At 44.6% G+C, this 22,210-nt stretch overlaps 1 protein-coding gene across 1 annotated transcript in view; it reads right to left on the bottom strand.

Moving 5' to 3' along the window:
* The window catches only part of megf6a (multiple EGF-like-domains 6a), a 43,536-nt gene that overhangs the window by 10,713 nt on the left and 10,613 nt on the right, over positions 1 to 22,210 (bottom strand). Inside the window, exons 2-17 of the mRNA XM_031566692.2 lie at positions 21,450 to 21,572; positions 14,758 to 14,883; positions 10,395 to 10,517; positions 9,568 to 9,690; positions 9,025 to 9,162; positions 8,487 to 8,609; positions 7,959 to 8,081; positions 7,343 to 7,510; positions 7,049 to 7,180; positions 6,470 to 6,598; positions 5,828 to 5,956; positions 5,596 to 5,730; positions 5,371 to 5,505; positions 2,934 to 3,059; positions 597 to 728; positions 202 to 327 (exon numbers count right to left, since the gene is read on the bottom strand). Of these exons, the coding sequence (XP_031422552.1) occupies positions 202 to 327; positions 597 to 728; positions 2,934 to 3,059; positions 5,371 to 5,505; positions 5,596 to 5,730; positions 5,828 to 5,956; positions 6,470 to 6,598; positions 7,049 to 7,180; positions 7,343 to 7,510; positions 7,959 to 8,081; positions 8,487 to 8,609; positions 9,025 to 9,162; positions 9,568 to 9,690; positions 10,395 to 10,517; positions 14,758 to 14,883; positions 21,450 to 21,572 (2,091 nt within the window). The remainder of the gene's footprint in view (positions 1 to 201; positions 328 to 596; positions 729 to 2,933; positions 3,060 to 5,370; positions 5,506 to 5,595; positions 5,731 to 5,827; positions 5,957 to 6,469; positions 6,599 to 7,048; positions 7,181 to 7,342; positions 7,511 to 7,958; positions 8,082 to 8,486; positions 8,610 to 9,024; positions 9,163 to 9,567; positions 9,691 to 10,394; positions 10,518 to 14,757; positions 14,884 to 21,449; positions 21,573 to 22,210) is intronic.

Here is a 22,210-nt window from a genome sequence, read left to right as displayed (position 1 = left end):
GCTGTCTTGTTTATTCCTTGCAGCTCAACTAAAGCAAGATGCAACTAGAGCAACATCACCATGGGAATTTAACTCCCAAATACTAATCAAATGTATATCTTGATATTACTCTTTGTACACTTTGGATAATAACCTCAACTAAATGAATGCATGCAATACGTGTAAAAGATATGTTAGCTCATTGTGTGTGTGCTGCTGTACCTCTGGTGCAGTCGTGCCCGGTCCAGCCCTCCGCGCAGGCACATCGGCCAGTGATGTGGTGGCATCGCCCATTCTCACATGAGCACTGTTCCTGGCACCTGGTCCCGAACCGTCCCACTGGGCACACTGCGGACAATCAGAACCACCAATCACCTTGACTGTTTTATAACCCGTTTTACAGCACCACTAAGTGAATTACGACTATCTTTTAAGACACCCAGTATTGTAAACCCCCTTTTTACTGTTTTTGGATGAGCCTGTAATGCGACTTGGATAAGCATCTAAAGCTTTGTGGATGCATGGAAAGTGTTCCCCTCTTAAATGGACTGGCCCGTTAGTGTTAGCGTTCCTCTGGGTTCTGGTAGGGTTGGGTTTGAGAGGTTGGCCGCCCTCACCGCTCTCACACAGCTTTCCCATGTATCCCGGCTGGCAGAGGCAGGAGCCGTTGTGTTTGTCGCACGCCGCTCCATTCTCACACGGAGGGCACAGCTTGGCACAGCCAAGGCCCCAGTGTCCCCGGACACACTCTGTGGCAAAAGCACACACACATACAAGCAATACAATGTTTTACAATAATACAGGGTAAGGTCACAGTACCCTAGCTGCACTATAGAAACTTACAGGACTCATTTCGTACACTGTATATTCCAGTTCCAGTCCCCTGCATATGTTAGATGTAATAGTGATCTGTCTCTCCATTTCAGCCATTTACTATTGAATAAACCTAACTTAATAGAGCCCATTCCCAGTGGGCTTCCAGCTGCAGGATGTGTTCAAGTATTTGATCACTTTGATCAAATATCTTATCAGCAGGCAAATGTACACTTTCATCACATTAAGGTGTGGCTTGCTGTAGATGGCTGAATGTTAGTTGGGGTCAAACTGAGGGCCAAATGTGGGCTTTTTTCATACAACACTCCTGCCATAACTCTCTCAGAGCAGAAAGAATGAGTGTGTGTGCAGCATACAGTCTCTCTGTCAGACCTTGCAGTCATCTATTCTCCTCTCCTTTCTTGTGCTTTCACCTTTCATTTCCTGACCATCACGCTCATGTGTCATCTCTTCTCCTCATCTCTCCCCTCTTCTCTTCATCCATCAGACCCTGGCTCTTCTTCTCTTATTTCCTCATGTTCTCTCCTTCCATCCATCGCTCATGGCTCTTTTCCTCTTACCCTCATCCCACTTTCCACTCCTCTCCTGTCTTCATTTATCTTCTGACCACTCATTACCCCCCCTCTCTCTCTCTCCACTTCTTCCTTTCTTCATTTCTTCTTCTCTTCTTTCCTGTCCCCCACCTTCCACTTGTGTTCTCTCCACTGCTCAGATCTCTCCTCTCTGCCATCATCTCCTCTTCCTCTCTATTTCTCTCTTCTCCACACCTGTCCATGCGTTTCATCTCCTCTCATCCAACTCAGTTCATCCGTCTCTTCTCTCCTCTTTTCCTCTCCTCCTCTATCATCTTCATGTCCTCTCCTTCTCTCCTATTCCACCTAATCCTGTCATTTCTCTTCTCCCCTTCTCTCTTTTCCTCTCTAAAAGTCTCATCTGCTTTCATTACTTCTCCTGTCCTCCTCCCCTTCCAACATACGTTCCTCTTCTCCTTTCTCCTCTCACCCTCCAGTGGCCCTGTCAAGGTGGGAGGCCTGACAGTTCTGACGCAGCCCTAACACACACACACACACACAGACACACACACACACACACACACACACACACACACACACACACACACACACACACACACACACACACACACACACACACACACACACACACACACACAGACACACACACACAGACTCTCCCTGCTTCACCATTCCAACTGGAAGCACACCTTCGCTCTTAAGTTATTAGTGCCCATTCACTCGCCTTCGAGGGAAAAATAAGCACGCGGTTTGGCCCAGTCGTCCCCTCCCATCTTTTCCTAAGGCCTGCTTCTTCTCTTTAGGCGTCTCGGCAAATTTGACAGAGAATTTCTCTAACGGAGCAGCCAGCAGGACATGATATATTAGTGTGTCACTTGCTCTATGGAGTTTGGCTACACTTGGGCACCATGAAAAGAGCAAACGGGTGAATCTGGCTAAGAATAGACACTTTTAACAAGCTGCCTTTCTTCTCTGCTTACATTTCCTCTCCCTCCCCCTCACTATCAGAGTCCACCCTCAGCACAATATCCAAGAGCACAAATGGAGCATAATGGAAAGTCATTAGAGGAGGGAGCAGAGATGTTTTTGACATGGCTGCTGCCTCTGGAAAGCTCCGTAAGGTCACGTCGCCAAGCACACCTCTCCTCCACGCACGCGTGCCAGACAGATGCTGGTTTCCGGGAAGAAACTTTAAAAATAGGGGAACAGAACTCCCGCCACCTACCCTTCTGTGGTTACTGTCACGCCGGTGTGTTTAGAATGTTGCAAAACGACAAAACTGAATATTTGGGTCCATTAGATATAACATAGAACTAAAAAATCTGCCATTGTTGAAGAATGTATTCTTTTGTATTCTCAAATGGAATGTTCAAAACAGCTGAGGGGTTTAAAAAAAAAGTTGGATTGCCCACACCCATGTCACAGTGACGGGGTGGATTGCTCTGCCCTTGTCACAGTGACGGGGTGGATTGCTCTGCCCTTGTCACAGTGACGGGGTGGATTGCTCTTCTCTTGTCACAGTGACTGGGTGGATTGCTCTGCTCTTGTCATAGTGACTGGGTGGATTGCTCTGCTCTTGTTCCTTACCCATCTCACAGTGGTCTCCGGTGCTGCCCGCGGGGCACTGGCACTCCCCTGTGGCCTTATCACACTCCTCCCCAGAGCAGTCACAGTGCTGGGCGCATCCTTGCCCATATCTCCCCATACCACACTCTGTATGAGAGAGAGATAGTTACAGAAAAGAGAGTGTGTGAGAGAGAGAGAGAGAAGGATAAGAATCGAACACAAGACGAGTTGCATAAGAGGTGAAAATAAAAGGAGAAATTCCTGCACGAGAAAATGGGAAGTGCAGAGCTAGGAGCTGCCCAGAGATTATCTTGCTCCCTGGGGTTGCCTGCTGCCTCGCTTCACTTCAAGACTTCAGCTCCGGACACCGTGTTATGGAACAGTCCCCCTCCCCCCGCCCCCAAACAAAAACAGTATCAACATCTCCTTTCAAATCCGAGGTGACAGAGAGTGCGTAACTGTATGACTGGTGTTATCAAACAGAAGGGCCACCTATGGGGAAAGTGGTTTCCCACACTAGACCCCTGCTACTGTTCGGATTATGTGGGTCAGGGCTTCTCGAGCTGTTTGGCAAAGCACCGTAGCAGGGGAGCAAGGGTAGTAATCAGGGAACGCATGAAGAATTACAGAGAAGTCCAAAAACCCCTTGGACAAGGAGGACGTGTAAATTAACCCCGCATCCTTCCACTGGGGTCAGTTCCAATAGCCACAAACAGCAAGTGGTTTAGAGTTTAAGTGACACACAAGAGTTCAGTGGTCAAACAAAGCCAGAGGCGAGAGATAACACAAGTACTCCAACCACATGTAGCTCATCTGTATCCAAAACAAAACAAAAGGAAGAAAATAGTGCAAGAGAGAGGTCTGTAGAGAGGGGGGGGGGGGGGGGGGGGGGTCAGTGTGAGTGAGTCCCCCGTGCTCCCAGTTGTATCAAATTGATAGCAGATGCAGCACTCTGATCTCTTAATAGCTTCCAGGCACAATGCACTGACTGCCAGCTCAGGGGTTTCTGTAAAAATATTCTGGTCATTTACGTAACAGCCACCTCCCCATCTCCCCTCTGTGAGATATCGTGGAGTGACAGATAAAAAGTTCAATGAGGTCCGAGCTGCAGTGATTACAAATTAACCAAAGCTGGGATGGACCTATCGGACTGAGATGGACACAGGAAATCAAAACTACGAGTAGACACATTTGACCCAAAGCAGAAAAGGACACTGAGGAACCAAAGCAGAAAAGGACACAGAGCTGCCATGGCCAGAGTGCTGTCGAGGCTGCAGGCATCTCTAGCGATCCTGAGAACCAGGGCTTTAGGACAGTTTCCATTCTCTCTCTTTCCAGAGAGGGACTCTTCAGGAAACTGTTACTGTTTCAGAAATAAGCCCCAGCGCATATCTCCCCAAACAGCTGTCTGTCAACCTGCCCAGAGCCATTCGATACTGGACCTCACTTTCCAAAACAACAGGCTGCATTTTGCAGCAAGAAAAACTACATTGCCATTGGTCTGTCCAGTACAGCTATAGAGCTGTAGGTTTTTAGAGTTTCCAAGTCAAATTAATTCTCTATTGAAATATTAATATGTTAAAACCCAAGGCTGAAAGAGCTTGAGGGAGAGTGGAAATAAAGTTACGGCTCCTGACAAAGATCTCCTGCAGGGCTCTGCACACAAGTTTCCCCTCAAGCGTTGGGCCTATCTGGCATTCATATCTGGCATCTCTGCTTGTGTCATTCTGCCTGTCAGCAGGGCTTTCCCCTATATGAGGTGCCTGTGAGGTTTAACTTTGAATAGAGGTAGAACACAAACCCTATCAATATCAATGCAAGCTTCTTCAAGGGGCTTACATTGCCACTCATGTAAAGATTGAAAAAGAAAAGATTGGTGAGGTGAAAAAAGAAAACAAGAAAAGAAAAAACAGACGCTGACTCAACAAACATGTTGATGAGTTCTCGTAAAGGCATTCTAGCACTGACAGTGAGAGACAGACCACCAGCCTCGTGTGAGCCGTGTCCCAGGGAGCTGCTGGCTCTGGGGTGGTTCTGGGCTTGACCTGGCCCAGACCCGGACATGCATGAGCTCCGCTCCAGACTCAGTAGTTTCTGTGGGATAGCATGAGTAATGAACGTAATGACTCCAACCACATCCCGGAGTCATTAAGTGACTCAACAGGAACTTTAGTTTGAATGTTGTTCTTGGGGAGAGGATACCGTGTTCCTTTACTGTTGGAGAGACAGTACAGGATATCACAGTGCTGTCTTATTGATCCAAATAAGAGCAATCATTTTCTAATAATCACTGTCACTGAGCTCCATGAATAACACTGAATGGTGCCATTAGCGTGTTTGAATTTGAAACAGTTTATAGAGTAACTTTAACACTCTTGTACCCAAACAGTTTTAAATTTAACTCTGATCGAGTTAATTCTACACTGTATTTCTGTTATGTACCCAGCACAGTACTTACCCAGTTCACAGTTGTCCCCACGCAGACCAGCAGGACACTGATGCTGACACTGCCCTGTCACATGATCACAGGACACCCCAGACGGGCAGTCACATGACCTCTTACACCCAGCACCATAATAGCCACCTTCACACTCTGAAATACAAGACAAGAGGTTAAAGGACACACATTGGCAACTAGCATCTAGTAAGTGGTTACCTAGGTTTCTTAACCAGCTCCACTGACCTTCACTGCATGTGTTGCCCTGGTAACCTGGTTTACACACACAGGTGCCGTGACGACGGTGACATTCTAGAGTGTTCTGCTGGACACACTTACATTCCTCGGAGCAGCCTGGACCGTAGGCCCACTTAGGACAGGCTGGACACAAAACACACACACAAACAGGTGAACGGGTGTCTTTTGAAACAAGAGACAAGAGGGGGAGGTGTAAAAACAGAGAGACTGTGAGACTTACGCAGGTGACAGAACCTTCCATAGAGTCCAGGGTCACACAGGCATGCCCCGTAGGTGCGATGGCAGCGGCCGTTGTTGGCACAGTTGCACCTCTTGTTGCAGTACTTGCCATAAAAGCCCTTTGGGCAGCCTGAAATAAACAGTAATGTCATTTAATCTCCAACACAGTTTTACTTCACATATTAAGGCCACTTTATTACTGATCCATAGGTATAATATTGCATATCAAAAATGTGGTTTTAATTGTAAAAAGCTTTTAAGAGCTGGCATGACCTCAAACACAAATGTACAGACCCTAAAACTAACACTCTAACCTTCACCTGGCATCAATCAGAGAGTTAAGGTTGGTTTAGGATAAAAGCATTAACAAGTGTTGTGCTTTTAAAAACTGGCTATAGAAGAGAGTAATGTCGATATAGTTAAAGGCTGATGATCAAACTGAGTTCTGGACAGTGCCAACCTCCTACAGCATAAACCCAATGAAAACCTATAGAGTCTCCGACAGACAACAATGAACCCATTTGAGGGAATGGCAACGGCAGTCTAGCCTAACCGTACCAAAAAGGTAACAGAACGCCTCTGCTCTGACATTTACTAAGTATTGAAGTGTTGACCTGAAAGAGGCATGTTCAGTCCGACTCACCATCCTGGCACACGTCTCCACCGACCCCAGGTGGGCATCGGCACTGCCCAATCACTGGATCACACGTGGCACCATTCTTACACTTGCAGCTGAAGGAGCAGTTCCTCCCGAACATGCCCTGTGGGCAGGCTGGAGTAGGTGTAGACACGACACATTTAAAGGTAGCGTCCAGCAAAGAGTGATATGACTAGACATCTCCTGCACACATATACAGGTTGCTCAATGTGTACGTTCTGCTCAGAAAATCATCTATCCTGCTTTCACCAGGTGGACTCAGATGATTTAATTAATGAGTATCTCTTTGTTCACAAATTGTGATAATTAGTACATTCACGTCACATAGTTGACCCACTAAAACAACGGCAGTTTTAAGGGCAACATTAACACACAAAGGTATTGTCAGATTGTAACTACACCATCACAAACACCATTCCATGCTAATCATTGGCATTTTGCGTCATCAGTGTGTTACTCTTCGTAAATCAATGTCACACTATCCTTAAAAAGACTTAATACAGGCTATGTAAATAAAATGACTAATTTTCTTGGCTATAAATTCAAATTCCCAAATGAACTCACTCTGGTTACAGATGATCCCCGTCCAGCCATCGGAGCAGTCGCAGCCATCACGCTCCAGATTACACAACCCTCCGTTGGAACAGTCCTCGCAGGTCAAACTGCAGTCATGGCCAAACGTGTCGTCTAGGCACACTGTTGAAAGGGAGAGAGGGGAACCACACTGTGACCAGAATACCATTAGCACTAACCGGGGGCCACTGACGTTTTCTCCTCCAGGATTTCGCAACTCAACAGTTCTTCATATTAATGTCAGGGACTAGTGGAGCAATGTGGCGTTCTCTGAAGCGGACTTGCCAAATTTCTCTGACAGCGTGCTCTCGGCGCGCAGCTCTCCCGTGCCGTCCTCCTCGTAGTCGTCGTAGCGCTCCAGCGGCTGGGAGAAGTCCCGGAGCAGAGTGATCTGAGGCAGCCTGCGCTCCACCGCACGGCGACTGAACAAGGCCTCCACAGAACCCTCCAGGGCTGACAGAGACAGAGGAAGGATGTTCAATACATTAATGAAGAGTTCACAAAGTCTTTACAGTGCAGAAATGTTATCAAAGCTAAAAGATGCATGCGATAATAGTAATAATTCTAACATTTAGCAAAAGTTAAATGCTATAAGAATATGCCTTCCAACAGCATTCCCTAAGCAATAGATTAAAGGAAAATAAAAAATACATATACTGTATGAATATTGATATTAAAGAAGATTTATGACTTTAGTCAAGCCTGGTAAACCATGGTAAGGGAAAAAGATGGAATGGGAAAAAGATGACTATCAGCAACTGTTTTTCGTCCAACTCTCTGAGGTTGCGCTTCACTGATTCTGCAATTACTCCCTCAGAAACTTCCCAAGCCAGAGAGCAGCTACTGTAAAACTGTAAAACTGTAACACAGTCACACACGTCTCGGCGGCAGCAGGACTCACGGAGGCAGGAGTGGCGGTCGTCGGCCAGACGGTGGCCGATGTGACAGTGGCATAAGTAGGAACCGGCATTGTTCTGACAGCTGTGTTCACAGCCCCCGTGGTCAGAGAGACACTCGTCCACATCTGTGTCACATCCACATGAGAAGGCGTGAGTCACTTTTTAGAGCATTTCGAAGCTCAAGGTTTTCATCAGAAATAAGAAAACGTTAAACTCATGAATTACATGACCCAACATGCACCAACTTCCCCTCAGGGACTAAATAAGTATTTTTTATTCTGATTCTGAAGTGTCCATAAGTGATGCAGTAGTTCAAATGTTTCGGCATAGTAACTGAAAAACAAAAGTAATTTCCAAGTATCAGAAGTATTCTTCTTCTATTCTCTGCACTGCCGATTGCTCTGTGTGACACTAAACAGGGATGGAAATGCAGCAGTTTTAGAAGTGGAGCTATACAGACACTTTCTTCTGCTGTCATTGGCGTGTTTATGTGGCAAAGTTCCGTGGAGAGTGAATTGGCCCGTACGTACCGTCACAACCACACCCGTCTGCGTTGAGGCGGTAACCAGCCCTGCAGTAGCACTCGTAGCCCCCTGGGTAATTAGTGCAGTCCTGCTCACAGCAAGAGCTGCCTTCCCCGCATTCATCAAGGTCTGCAAAAGACAAATGGTTCTCCTCAACTCCCACCATGGGGACAAGCACTTGTGCTGCACAGGGAGAGTGGAGATGACTAGGGAGGCATTCATTTTCTAAAGCAGTCAACTCAGTGGTAGATGCTATAAAAGAAACACACTTAAGTATGGCGGCTGGGGATGTACTGGGGAGTGCAGGTTAAGGGTTGCTAACACCAACAATTAATCTGTTTTCAGTGAATAATGGCGACTTTCCTCCGCTCTCGCTGTCACTGGGGAGACAGTGAAGTTTTTTTTTTCTCACTCACCCTGACCTGTCAATACTAGACATTAGATCTTCAAAAGGAAAACAAAATATTTGGCATATCTGCGGTATTGGGACAGCTGCTGCGGGTTAGTGTCGGCTTCCTCGCTGGTCAGCCATTGGCCGGCTTACCCAAACAGGTCTTGAGGTCATCATCAAGCTGGTAGCCATGGTTACAGCTGCAGACGGGCCCGAGGGTGGAGTGCTGACAACGATGAGAGCAGCCTCCATTTCCTGTCTCACAACTGTTAATGATCTCCATTTCAATACCTGGGACAGAGATTAAAGGGAAAACAATGCCAAGGCAGTAAGTACCTCAAATGGGTACTACTGTACAGGTTTCATCTAAGTATATTGTAAAATACTTTTCTTAAAACAAAGAGTTATACACATAGTAATGACTGAAATCAAATGATACAGGGATATAGTGTACACACAGGACTTTGTGATCTGAACTTTTACATTTTATCATTAAGGATATTATTGAACTTGATGTGTCAAGTTTAATGCTCAAGTGGTCAAGACAGGGTCTAGACCACACAAGCTGGACTCACATTGGAGACAGGGGTAAAACAGGCTCAACAGCAACTGAAAGGGGCACAAGTACAGCCATGTACTGTCGGTTCACAGTCTCCAACTAGTGAAACACTACATGAAAAGATAGCAGTGACTCACGGAAGCATCGTCTGCTGTCTGAGCCCAGCTCGTAGCCGCCGTCACAGGTGCAGGCGAAGGAGCCGGGGGTGTTCCGGCAGCCATGGGCACACCCCGCCTGTCCGCTCTCACACTCGTCTGTGTCTGCGAGAGCAACAGAGAACCTCAGCCTCTCCACTTGGACAGAAAGCCCCAACCCACCCAGCCGGGTCACATCTGACTGAACCCGGCCCATAAGTATCAACTTCACAGTTCTGCGGCTGTTCTTCAGCACCGGTGTTAGATTTACTGCTCCCCATAACCCAAAAAGTGGTTATGGCACAGGGCAGGATGAGGAGCTGGCTGAGTCTGCAGGCCTGGCAGAGCTTTAAAGAGGATGGGTGATGTTTCATAGTAACCACTCAGTCTTCTCTTTCTCACCGAATTTAAAACAGAACGCACTGAACACACACGCACAAAAACACACATGCGCGCACACACACAAAAAACACACACAACACAAAAAACACACACACACACAAAAAACACATACACACACAGACACAAAAACAGAAGCGCGTACACACACATACAGTATGCACACACACGTGCACTCATACACATACACACACACACAAAACACATACACACAAAGACACAAAAAAAGAAGCATGCACACACACATACAGTAAACACACACACTGTTTTTCATGCTCCTCTGACAGCCATGGGAAATAAATATCTTAAGACCAGACTAAGAACAAATCAGCGCTCAGATGCCGTTCCAGAGAGGGAAGCCTGAAGATTCCTGATGGATTTATTTGCATGGGAGGAATATTCTGTGGCAAATCCCTGTCGGGACTGTTTACCTTCACAGGTTCTGTTGTCCTCCGCAAGTTGGTATCCATGGTTACACTCACACAGGGCGCGTCCGCCATCGTTGCGGCACGTGTGCATGCAGCCTCCATTGCGTTCTGCACAGGGGCTCCTCACTGCAACGCACAATGGTGTCACATGACCAGACTGCTTCTTATTAAGACCCCTCATATACATTCAGCCACATGAGCATATATATGTCACACACGCACACGCACACGCACACGCACACACACACACAACTTACCTGTATGCCATAAGCATATAGACAATCTAAACAACAAACCTTCACCCTCACATACATATCAGCAAACACAAGAATTAATTAACAGATGAGCCTGTATATTTAGCCTGTATATTTACTGTATATTTACCCCCCCCCCCCCCCCACATACACACACACACACACACACACGCGCATACTTTACTGAGTCATCGACCCAGTTCTACACAAGTGGATTCAATGGGTAAGGGTGTGAATGGGATAAATAAATGAGAGAGCTGTTATGCTCTTCAGTGCTCAAATGACCATAATCACTTCCAGGTCCAGGTCCAGGTCCCCCTGATCAGATGTGTTTCACAGGAGCCTGATTTCACCACCATCTCTCAGGCTTGGAGCATTTCTGCGGAGCCTGACAGTGGAGCACAGAGGCTGGAGTATGCACTTGACCTACTCCACTATGGCAAAAGATCATTATCACGATTATTTTGGGCAATATTGAGATCACGATTATTTAACACAATTACTCATTCAGTGTTTCCCCTAGGATTTCTTCCGGTAGCGCTGTGGTTGTGCATGCGGACGCTCGACCCTCAGTGCATTTATTAAATATTTTTACCTTATTAGTAGAGGTATTATCATCAAAGCATACTGTGTTTATATTATCATATTATATACTAATACATAAACCTATATTTTGTCTTCTTTACTTATTAGAAATAGTAAATGGACTAATACGTTATTTTAAATCATCTTTAGGTAATTTGTGTACTGAGGGTTTTTTTTATATTCAGTTGAAAAGATAAGTAGTGTACTGCCACTTAAGAAAAAAAATATCTGCTGGTTTAGGTTACAGGTTATGTTATGTTTTCCAGTGGGGGTGAGACGTGAACGTGATACTGGAAAGTCCATTGTTTTCGCATCAACCCAAAGCCAGCTGTTAAAGTATTTATTTCAGGACTGCTTCTCCCTTAGTTAACTTCTGACTGGCGTTAGTTAGTTGCCCTGTAGACTTTATCTTATTTATAAAACAAGACAGCACGAGAGCATCATTGCGCAATGGCATGCGGACCATTGATTGTTGTATTTCAATTACATTGTTTTCATAATCATTGGAAGCCATAGTAGTAATCAAAATCAAAATTTGATTAATTGCACAGCCTCAAGTACGCACTGATATACATATCGAACACTATCCAGATAGATGGGGGAAAGAGAGGGAGGTTTATACACATTCAAAACAGTGCAAATACCACAATACTTATAATTACCTCTAATGCCTCCAATGTTATTCCAGTCGGAGCAACTGAAGAAGTCAATAGTTGAGATCATACTTGTATGATTTATTCTGCCATGTTCCTGATTGTTTCCCCTCCCCTTCTGCCACAAGCCAATTTGACAATGTATTGCATTGCATTGTCTGAAATGTCAATCGAGTCAGCCTCTATAATGTCCTTTGTTTTGGGACACTCTATTTCTATATTTGATCTATATTAGATTTCTAAAATCTAAATTATTCCGGACACCACTGTAGAAGGTAACCCATCAGCTGCTGAGAAATGAATGCTTCGGCCTGACCAATTTAAGAAGGGCATGGAGCAAATTAGGCTAAAGTAACAAAAATGCCAACACCCAAGGGTAATTGGACACATTAGCATAGGTGTGATTCCCATTGCAACAACCAACATCTGTTTTACATCTGCAGGTATTACTGTTATTAGTCTGGTTGTTTTATTTTGCTAACCACTCAGAGAAGTTGTGAAAACAGACGGGGATTCTCAACATTATGGTGTGAAACTATTCACGTCTTAGCAGGAGAACAAACGGTGGATAAGTGCTTCAGGATATTCCGGCTTTCACGATTCCTTAATCAAAAAGTACTTTATTATGAAAAGAAAACAGACTGGTCTTTCAGCGGACACGGTTAGGCGAACCCAGGAGAAGGATTTATTTAATGGTCCAAATCCACAAAGCATCAGTTAATTCCTAGAATAATCTGCCTGGCAAGAGGCACAGATCTGAGACATGCATTCAACACACACACACACACACACACACACACACACACACACACACACACACACACACACACACACACACACACACACACACCACACACACACACACACTGCGTCCACAGGACACATGATACCAGCACAGCAACCAATATTCCACGTTCCAAATCTGCATGAAATTTAAGGTTGCATAGCTGTCACTCCGACAAGCTCATCTAGATCTTTAAATAAACATGGCTCTGATTAGCGGAAATATGGAGGAATGGTCCATCATCAGGAAGAAAGAGAACCAGAGAAAAAAGGGAGAAGTTGCACAGGGGACTACAGCTAAGAATCTTCATTAGCACATAAGTGACACTTTGTAGGGTTTATTAGGGTTTGTTTGTGTAGGTAGCTACTTGTGTAACGCACTCAGATTCATTGTCATGGTGACGAGAAGGGGAGATAAACACAGCTGTCATTCCCACTCACGCTCTTCACTATGTAGGTTTATGGTCCAGGCACGGAACCCTGAGAGATTGTAATCGCAGCTTTTACAGCGTAACATTGCTTAATATATTGCTGAAATGCATCCGTGTGCAACCCCACAAGCTTATGTCATATCTGTTGTTGGTTTTTGCAAGGCAGGTATGTTAGCTGTCTGCTAGTTAGGTAGCTCACTAACTTTGACGAAATCTCCTCCCTGCATCTTTAAGATGGCAGCAGCCCTAGTCCTGATGTGGGCCAGATCCTTTCCATGGTGACACTTCATTTACTGCCTACAGAAACTTTACAGTGGTTGGTTGAAATTCATGGTTCAGTCTTTCTAATTGTCCACTGATTATCACCTTAACCAAACCCCACCCCTAACCTTAACCATAAAGATTAGTTAACAGGGTTTTAATAGATAGTTTTTTTAATAATCTGAGCATGTGTAGATAGTCTATAGGGGACCATCCACATAAAGAGTGATTGTTTTTATTTGTATTTAATCTTTCAGTTTGGTTTTTGATTTCAGTTTAGTTTTAGTTAGTTTAGTTTTAGTAAGTGCATACATAGTTTTATTTTGATTTTGAGGAATTGGCCTTGACCCAGATGAGGGCTAGAACCTTTCCATAGTCACCTAGTCACTGGGTGAAGGCTGCCCCCGCCATCTGGTAAGTCACCCAGGGTACTACGGACTTATCACAACGAGCACCAGCATCGCCTGTCACGCAACTCAGCCGCCAGAAACTCATCTGGACTGGAGCACCCTCCAAGACATCGCGAGGACTGATCCCAGAACATCTGTGTGAATCACTGCCATGTGATTCCCCTTCTCCATCTCTCCCTCTGTCTTCCCGCCAACAGGCCTTACATTTTACACGTGAGAGTCCATAAAATCTTATTAATGACTCATGATTTATGTCCATGGCTGGAACCCAAGCCCTCAGAGTTCCTCTGCACATCATAATGTCATATCTGCGATCTGCGTGATCTGAACTGGGGACAAGATAGATCAATCATGTTAGTGAGGAGAGGATGTTCAACCAACAATGTCCTCCCAGGGGAGAGAGGGGGGTGGAGGGGGTGGGAGTGCTGGGGTTGTTCCTTTCATGTTGCTCCATGACATATTCCATCCATACTGGGTAGAGCAAAGACGAAGAGGAACAGCAGCTTGTTCCTTTCCAGTCATGTAAGACATCAAGTCTGAGGGGGCTCAAAGAGGTGTCACAGTATTGGCCAGTGCCCTTTTTACTGTTACTTTGTTCTCCAACACCCAGGCTGGCGAGAGAAACCAGCTCGATCTGCTTTAAAGTCGTACCCAACTCACACACCCTTCAAGCCTGAATCCAAGCTTTATGTCACACCACATTTCTGGTGTTTGAGATCAGGCCCATATAGCGTGTGTGTCACATACGTGATGTTTAAAAGCCCTCTGGCAGGCACACACTGTCACACTATTTCAGCTGCACACAGAAGGACAAACATGTCACAGGGGTCTTATAAAAGGTCGTCATCTCTTCAACTCACTTTTTTATCCCTATACCTAAACAAACCAGCTGACCTTTCACTTACTTTTAAGAGCCCTCAACCCCACCCTGTCACCCTCAGTACAGCAGGATTGCTGGATCTTTGTCCCAGATGTTGTTCAGTTCTTACATTTGCAGCGTTTCCCGTCGGTGGCGAGCTGGTAGTTGTGTCTGCAGCGGCACTGGAAGTGGGGCTGGGACAGCTGCACACACTCCTGCTCACATCCGCCATTGTTGACCGCACACGAAACCACAGCTGAGGACAGCAGAAAGAGAGCACAGATGAGCAGCCACTCAGTGCATTTATCAGTAGGGAAGGACATGCTGCTTACAGGTGGGACAGCGTCCAAGTTAGTTACGTGGAGGACAGTGATGGTGCTTGGTATGCAACCCACAAATAACACTAAACAAGTGCAGACTAAACAAATGGAGAACTAAATGCGAGAGATTCTCAGAAGACAGAACACTGCATTTTTGACCAGTGACACGCAGCTACTACAAAAACATTCCTCATCCCTGTCCATGCTCCAAGGCCCCCACTGGGGCCTGAAGGATATTTCTCTATTTCTCAATGTTTCCTTTGAGAGCCTCAGACAGAAGGCAGTAATCATGGCATGTTCCTGCCTGAGAGGTCCTCCAGCATGTCTGTCTGGGGGATTTTCCCAGGGGTCATTTTTAGTCTAACAGTTTCACTGTGGCCAGAAAGCAGTCAGCAGTGCACGACTCCAGCTGTACATAAGAATAGTCTTTACAAGGGGGTGAACGCACGACATGGGAAGTCGCAGAGAGAAAACAAATAACCTAATTTTCTAGATGAGATGTTCGGAAGGTGATAAGCACTTAAAAAACGGACCCTTCCCATAGGAACATTTTAGTTCACAAATGTTTGTTCATCAATTTAAACATAGATATTTCTCCTAAAATTCCTTAGTAGAAAGTTTGAGACAGAAATGAGATCGAGATAAGGCACTTCTACCATAATTGACAAAAAGATCTCCTAGCAACCTCTCTCCACAACATTGAACAGTCTTCTTGTCATAGGCTAGTTATATGCACTTTATAGTGAAACGTTGTGCCTCATCTTCAAACACCAAGGCTGTCCTGAGAGAGGTGATACTGAGATGTCTACATACTTAGTAAAAACAGAGCATAATTTGTCACCCTCTTGAGATCTTTTCTTTAACACCAAAGGAAAAATTTGGTCCTTCCAGGAATCTGAGAAGCAGGGATATTTAAGCCGAAATATCACTTTTAATCTCATTGTTGTTTAGGAGATAATAAGGAGATCTCTTTCAGATTTTCTTTTTCTATGGGTTTCAGGGTTCATACACATTTTGACCAATGGATTTCCATGACTTTTCCATGACTTTTCCATGACTTCAAACCAAATTTCCATGACCAAACATTTTGTGAAATCTCGGTGAAATATATATACATGAAAAAGTGATACAATTTAGTATTTAAACTAACAATGAGAATTCCAAAGCATACAGTATACAAAAATATGCAGTTTAAGCTCTGCGTCATAAACTTAGTGCATTTTGTTAGCATTTTAATATGCTTCCATAGGCCATTGAATGCTGGGCGTGTACAAAAATCCCACATTTTCACAGATTCATTTTGAGAAAATGAGGCAGAACACCATCACAAATTTTTGATATGTTAAGAACAAATATCTAATCTTTCCAAAACAGTTAGTTTCATGTTGGTAGCTGCTCTCATCACATAGGGACAGTTTTTTATACAGAGCACACATAGGAAGGTCTGTATATAATATCAAGTCTCTAGCTTTAACATTGAGCTTTCCACAGGCCTTCAAAGATGCTGCCACAGAGCGTAGAGTACAACTTTCGCGCAAATTCAAGCACCCCGAATACTATGATATACCCAAGCCACAACCTGGAAGTCCATATTCTTCAAGTAATGGTAGCTGATTTTAAGACTAGAAAGTTTGAAGGAGCTAGCTTAAATACTTTTCTAGTTATAGCAATTTGAAAATGGTTCTTCTGAAAACGCTGCTAAAAAAGCGTCTGAAAATGAACATAACTTAGTTGCTAAAACATTTTGTTTGTGACAAAACTATTGGGAGTAGAGAGCTAATATTTCTGACTATACCTATTAAGAAGTGTATGAACATCCTTGAATTTTTTCAGCCAAATCTGAGATGGTCGAGTGGGGAGATTTTTTTTAATTTGGACGTTTGGCATGGACTGACCCAATTGTGTTGCAATCTGGCTATCGGGGAACATTCGTCGAAAGAGCAGGCTGGCATCTTCGGATGATTCAAAAGAATAATGCGAATTGGCCACCTTCAGTGCCCACATTACCTCCGCAGTTAGGACTTCATTTTTCGTTACAGAATCGGTTATCGACGCCTGCTTGGTAGCCGACGAGAGAGACGTGCTGCTTGGCGTAGCAGTTGCCCTCGCTGTGGTGATAGGGGTTGCTGAAGCTTCGCAAGTAGCAGCGCTCTGTTTGCTTCCTTTGGCATGGCTCGTTAATGGTTAATGCCGCCTCTCCCATGTTTGAAATGTCGAATGTTTTGCCACCACACAACCTACATTTTGCTCGTCCCGGGTCTTCGTCTGTTTTAACCCATGACATGTACTTTTCCATTTGTAGCCAAGCATGGTTAAATCTACACTTCCCTGACATTATCCCGTTCGCTTCCCTGAGTTACTGTTGCTATGGCCACCAAACTTTTCAGTTAGTATGAGAGCGTATGCCTGCTTATATTTTGAGCGTATTTCTTTTAAAAGCATATTCATTATTTAAAACTCAGCGTAAATAACCGTGAACAAATTTCCATGACTTTTCCAAAACTTTTGGGATTTAATTTTTTTCAAGCACTTTTCCAGGCCTGGAAATAACCATTTTAAAATTCCATGACTTTTCCAGGTTTTTCATGACCGTACGAACCCTGGGGTTTATTCTACCCTTTTCCCAGAGATGGCTATCGCAGAACACCAACCAAGTCATAATGCTGGGGCAAATTGCTTTGTTCTCCGTCGTTAAAAAAACATCTGATGAGGGCCGATAAGCTCGGAGGCAGAAGGGGACAACAGACCTGTGTTTACAGAGCCAGAGCCCTGCCAAACCCAACCGCACACACACACACACACACACACACACACACACACACACACACACACACACCACTCTAGTTCGCTGTTCTCAGTATGTGATCACAGTCTTGCCTGACTGAGTGACTGAGTGACTGACTGACTGACAGACAGAAGGGCTGCACTCCCTCCTCTGCCCTCCATCAGATCATCCATCAAAGGCACTCTGTTCCCACTCAGGCCTGTCTGATGATGAATGTATTGTTCCCAAAAGGGAGCTACAACGTAGCCGCGTTTAAAAGCTACGATCCATCCTTAACTTCTTCCTCATGGCATTCCTGGACTCCTACTTTGCCCCATTCTTTCCTAATTGCAAGCGGTGGATAAAGAGCTCTAATTTAGCAAGTAATAACAAAGCATGATATTGTTGTTATGGTACACGTGAATGCATGGTTATTGAGATGAATGTTGCAGCTGCCTAAACTGAGGTCTGCTAGGGAGAGAGGAGCATGCGTGTGCACACATTCTTCAGCACTGCCTTTGAGTGAACATCTCACTCAGCAGAAATGCAATCTTGGGCTATTTTGTGTCATTTACAGAGAAGGGAGCCATATGAATCTTCATGAAAACAGAAGCTCCTTAGCCAAACATCAGTGACTGGAAGGACCATGTGCTTTACATTATTAGAACACCATCAGCCAATCCAAGGAACACGTGTAGGCAGAGTGTGTGGAGTGTGTGCAGTGTGTGTGGAGTGTGTGCAGTCAGTCACTGTAATGAATGTTCAATGCTTAGGAGAGATAGAAGAGCTCCGATTAATTTCCATTGAAGAAAACAAAAGGGGTATATAAATCATCAATCATTAGCCCTGAACTCCAACTCAAAATCAATTACTGGTAGACATCATTCGTTTGTCAGCTGTGCAATGTCTCAGAAAGTAAATATGGTATGAGTGATCTGTTTATTAACAGATCAGATGACAGATTTGGGAATCTGTGGCGGACTTGACGATCGCAAAAACATGCTGCCCAGCAGTCAATGCATGCTGCTTTACCTCCAAATACGCTGGACGGATCTTACCTGTTGCCCCATAAAGGAGGAAATCACCGTCGGCTGGCTCAAACCCTGAGCGAGTTCTACAAATTAGTGTTAAGGAAAAACAAATGATCCTGTCAAGACAAAACCCTCATTGATTCATTACTTCAGCATGACTCTGGATTGGCTCTAGTTTCCTCCTCTCTCTCTCTCTCTTTCCCTCTCTCTCTATCTCTCTCTCTCTCCCTCTCTCTCTTTCTTCCTCTGTCTCTCTCTCTATTTCCCTCTCTCTCCCTCCCTCTCTCTCCCTCTGTCTCTCTCCCTCTGTCTCTCTCTCTCTTTCCCTCTCTCTCTCTCCCTCTGTCTCTCTCTGGTGTGGTTTCAGAGTGCACTTGGTTTGGTTTCAGGGGGAAACCACAGGAATGGGCCGTCGCTCACACAGAGTGGGCTGCAGGCCTGGGAGCGCTGTGCTGCCTGTGTGGGACCCAGCAGAGAGAGACCCAGTGCCAGGCCAACACCGCTGGTTCACAATCATCTGCACAAACACACTCTCCCGCAGTTACTGCACACTCCGGAGCCCTGACAGACATCCAAAACTTGGATTTACACCTCATCAAATATCTCCAGCTACAAGTGTCAAAGTCGTGAGATATTAATGGAGGCTATTGTTGAGAGTCACAGTATATACACAATCCCCGAGACACGAAGCTTAACAAATGCTCGCCGCACAGAGAGCTTAATGGTAGATGGGCGAAACAGACATAAATACATCATTGAATCACTGAGCATAGAGTAAATATGGCTGGCAGTTCACAGTGAGGTCAGGTTGAGGTCAGTGAGGTTTTTTTGTGCTTTTAAACTGACATGGCAAATTCATTCAGGTTTGGAATGCAACACGGAGATATTGACTGTGTAATAAATGAGCTCTCATGATAAGGAATTCCTCTCTGACTCTCACACTTCTCATCGGGTTTACATTAGAGCGGCCTGGCCTCTCTCTCAAGGAAAGCCGCTCTGAGGAAAACCAATGGAAACTCGTGATTTCCCATGGATCGCTGGGCTGCAATTACAGATGATTCAATCTCCTGTTGACAAAACTGACAAGTCCTGCGCTGAAGTCGTGGCTAAGCAGACAGCTGAGGTAGCACTGACGAACTGCAGGGCCTGGCACAGGAACAATGAAGATCTATGGTGAGAGCGAGTCGCTGTGCCACTTCTCTGGTCGACTACAAACTCGCTTCGATGAGGGTTTGTGGGGAAACAGTAGCAAAAAAAATAAAAGGCTGTGCAGGCCTGGAAACAAGAGGGTCTTTGATTGGCCCCTTTGATAGATGGCAGAGATGTTGAAGCCCCCTCTTGGCTTTGATGTAGGTGCCCAGGCCCCTGAAAGCCTGTCTTTACACTGTAGGCATAACAGGGGCTGAGATGGCTGACCTGGTTCGCTCCCACCCAACATACTATGACAGGTGAACTCAAAGCACCCCTGTGAGTCGCAGCCTAATCCTGCACAACTCCTGGCTCCTTGCCCTCTCCTCCAGTACAAGTGAGTTTTGTCGTCGGATTAGGATTGTACTGCCATCGTGATTGACCTACAACTGGGCTGTTCAATACAGTCATTCACAATGTAGCCAACATATTTATTCATCCATTTTAATGATTTATTAACAACCACTGTTTTGAGATCATCATGATGATTACGGGATTGATTGATTGATTATGGGATTGATTGATTGATTGCTTATGGGATTGATTGACCACTGAAGAGTGGAGTACCGTAAATCCTCAAATTGTGGCCGGGGCTTTTATTTACTTAGGCTGCACAGCGCACCGGCCTGTATTTGGGGCAGGCTTGTATTAGGGGAAGGCCTTTATTTCTTACTTATTATACGGCTCTTCGGAATGTTCCAAAAAGTTCCGTCCATTTGAATGGGGCACCCCAACGTTAGCAGGTCTGTAATTTCCTGATATTCACCACTGCGAAAAGTTAATGACCGCTGTCATTGGCAACGGGTTTTCTGCTTCTAATTCACATCTTCCATATCATTTCCGCAAGAAGTCCGGCCATTTAACGTAGCGAAAAGTCATTGTAACTTGAAGTCAGCAAGTAATGGTTTGCTACGCCTGAAGAAAAAAAAATTCTTAGCGGAAATCACGAAACGGCAACAAAATCATTAAAAAGAGGTATTTTGGAGGAATGTCTTCTATCGTTTAGGCAAGTAACTGTATAATAACAAATTCGCCTTGTAGGCTGAAACATTTCTTTTTTTTTATTGCATGAAATTAGCCAACAACATTAAATATGAGGAGAACAGGTATTTATGAAATGCATTCAATTAAATTGTGATGTCTGCTTTGTGCTGATGGACTGATGCTGGTAGGCTACAGTAAAATAGGCTACCGGTACCATTCGGGGCCCGGCCTTTATTTGTCCGTATCGACCACGCCCCGGCTACTATCCGAATTATCTGATTAGTTTAGTATTTTAGAGTACTTTTTGACTTTTGATTTATGTTTGTTTTGTATACATGTTTGGGGTCATTTGAGAGATTCCCTCAGTAAAATAAATAATTATATATTTTTCTACTACAACAACCATCACCTGCACCGGTTTTTTTTCTGACTTCACCACGACTCCAGTTAGCCCACAACCCAAAACGTGGGGTGGCCGCCTCGGTCCCTCACAAACCACCTGTGAAAGGAATAAATGTAGATGTTCATGACTCACCTAAGCAGGTGCGTCCGTCTGTGTGAAGGCGGAAGCCTGAGTTGCACTGGCAGTAGTAGGTGCCCGGTGTGTTCACACACTTGTGCTGGCAGCCTCCATTGTGGACCTGGCACTCGTCAACGTCTGCAGGGCAACAGCACAGGGGATGAGGAGCAGACACTGACAGAGTCCCTTTCATCAGTGATTCATTTCATGATTATGTGCTTAGGATAAAAGGCCTCAGAAATTATTTTAGAAAAAATACATCACCAAACTAATTTCAGTAACTGACTGCCTTTTTGTTCAAGGTGAATGATGGGGCAGTTAAACTCCTATTTTCATAACAATTGTGCATTTTATGATAAAAGCATCAAATTTGGCAGAAAATAAAAGGGTTCTCATCGGGTTGATGCCAGATGAGATTCTGTCCCATATTATATGGTTATATAAAATGTTGTAATAACACACACACACACACACACACACACACACACACACACACATATATATATACAGTATATATATAAAACACAATCTAAGTCAAAAGGAACAAATGATCTTGACTTGCATTGATAATAAATTGCTGGGGGCTCTATCTGAAGTGCCTCCGTTTCTAAATCCGATTAGAACCCCTCTGTTAGTTTTTCTGCCAAATTCCATGCTTTTATCATAAAATGCACAATTATGCTAAACTGCCCCACTAGAATGCATAAAGAGGGTTACAAATATAGCATGATGTACGCCAATTAAGAAATCATCTGGAATTATACAAACTCATCTTT

The sequence above is a fragment of the Clupea harengus genome, chromosome 4 (genome assembly GCF_900700415.2).
Source record: "Clupea harengus chromosome 4, Ch_v2.0.2, whole genome shotgun sequence".
NCBI lineage: Eukaryota > Metazoa > Chordata > Actinopteri > Clupeiformes > Clupeidae > Clupea > Clupea harengus.
Note: the sequence above shows the minus strand (reverse complement) of the source record. Positions and strands in the feature narration are given on the sequence as shown.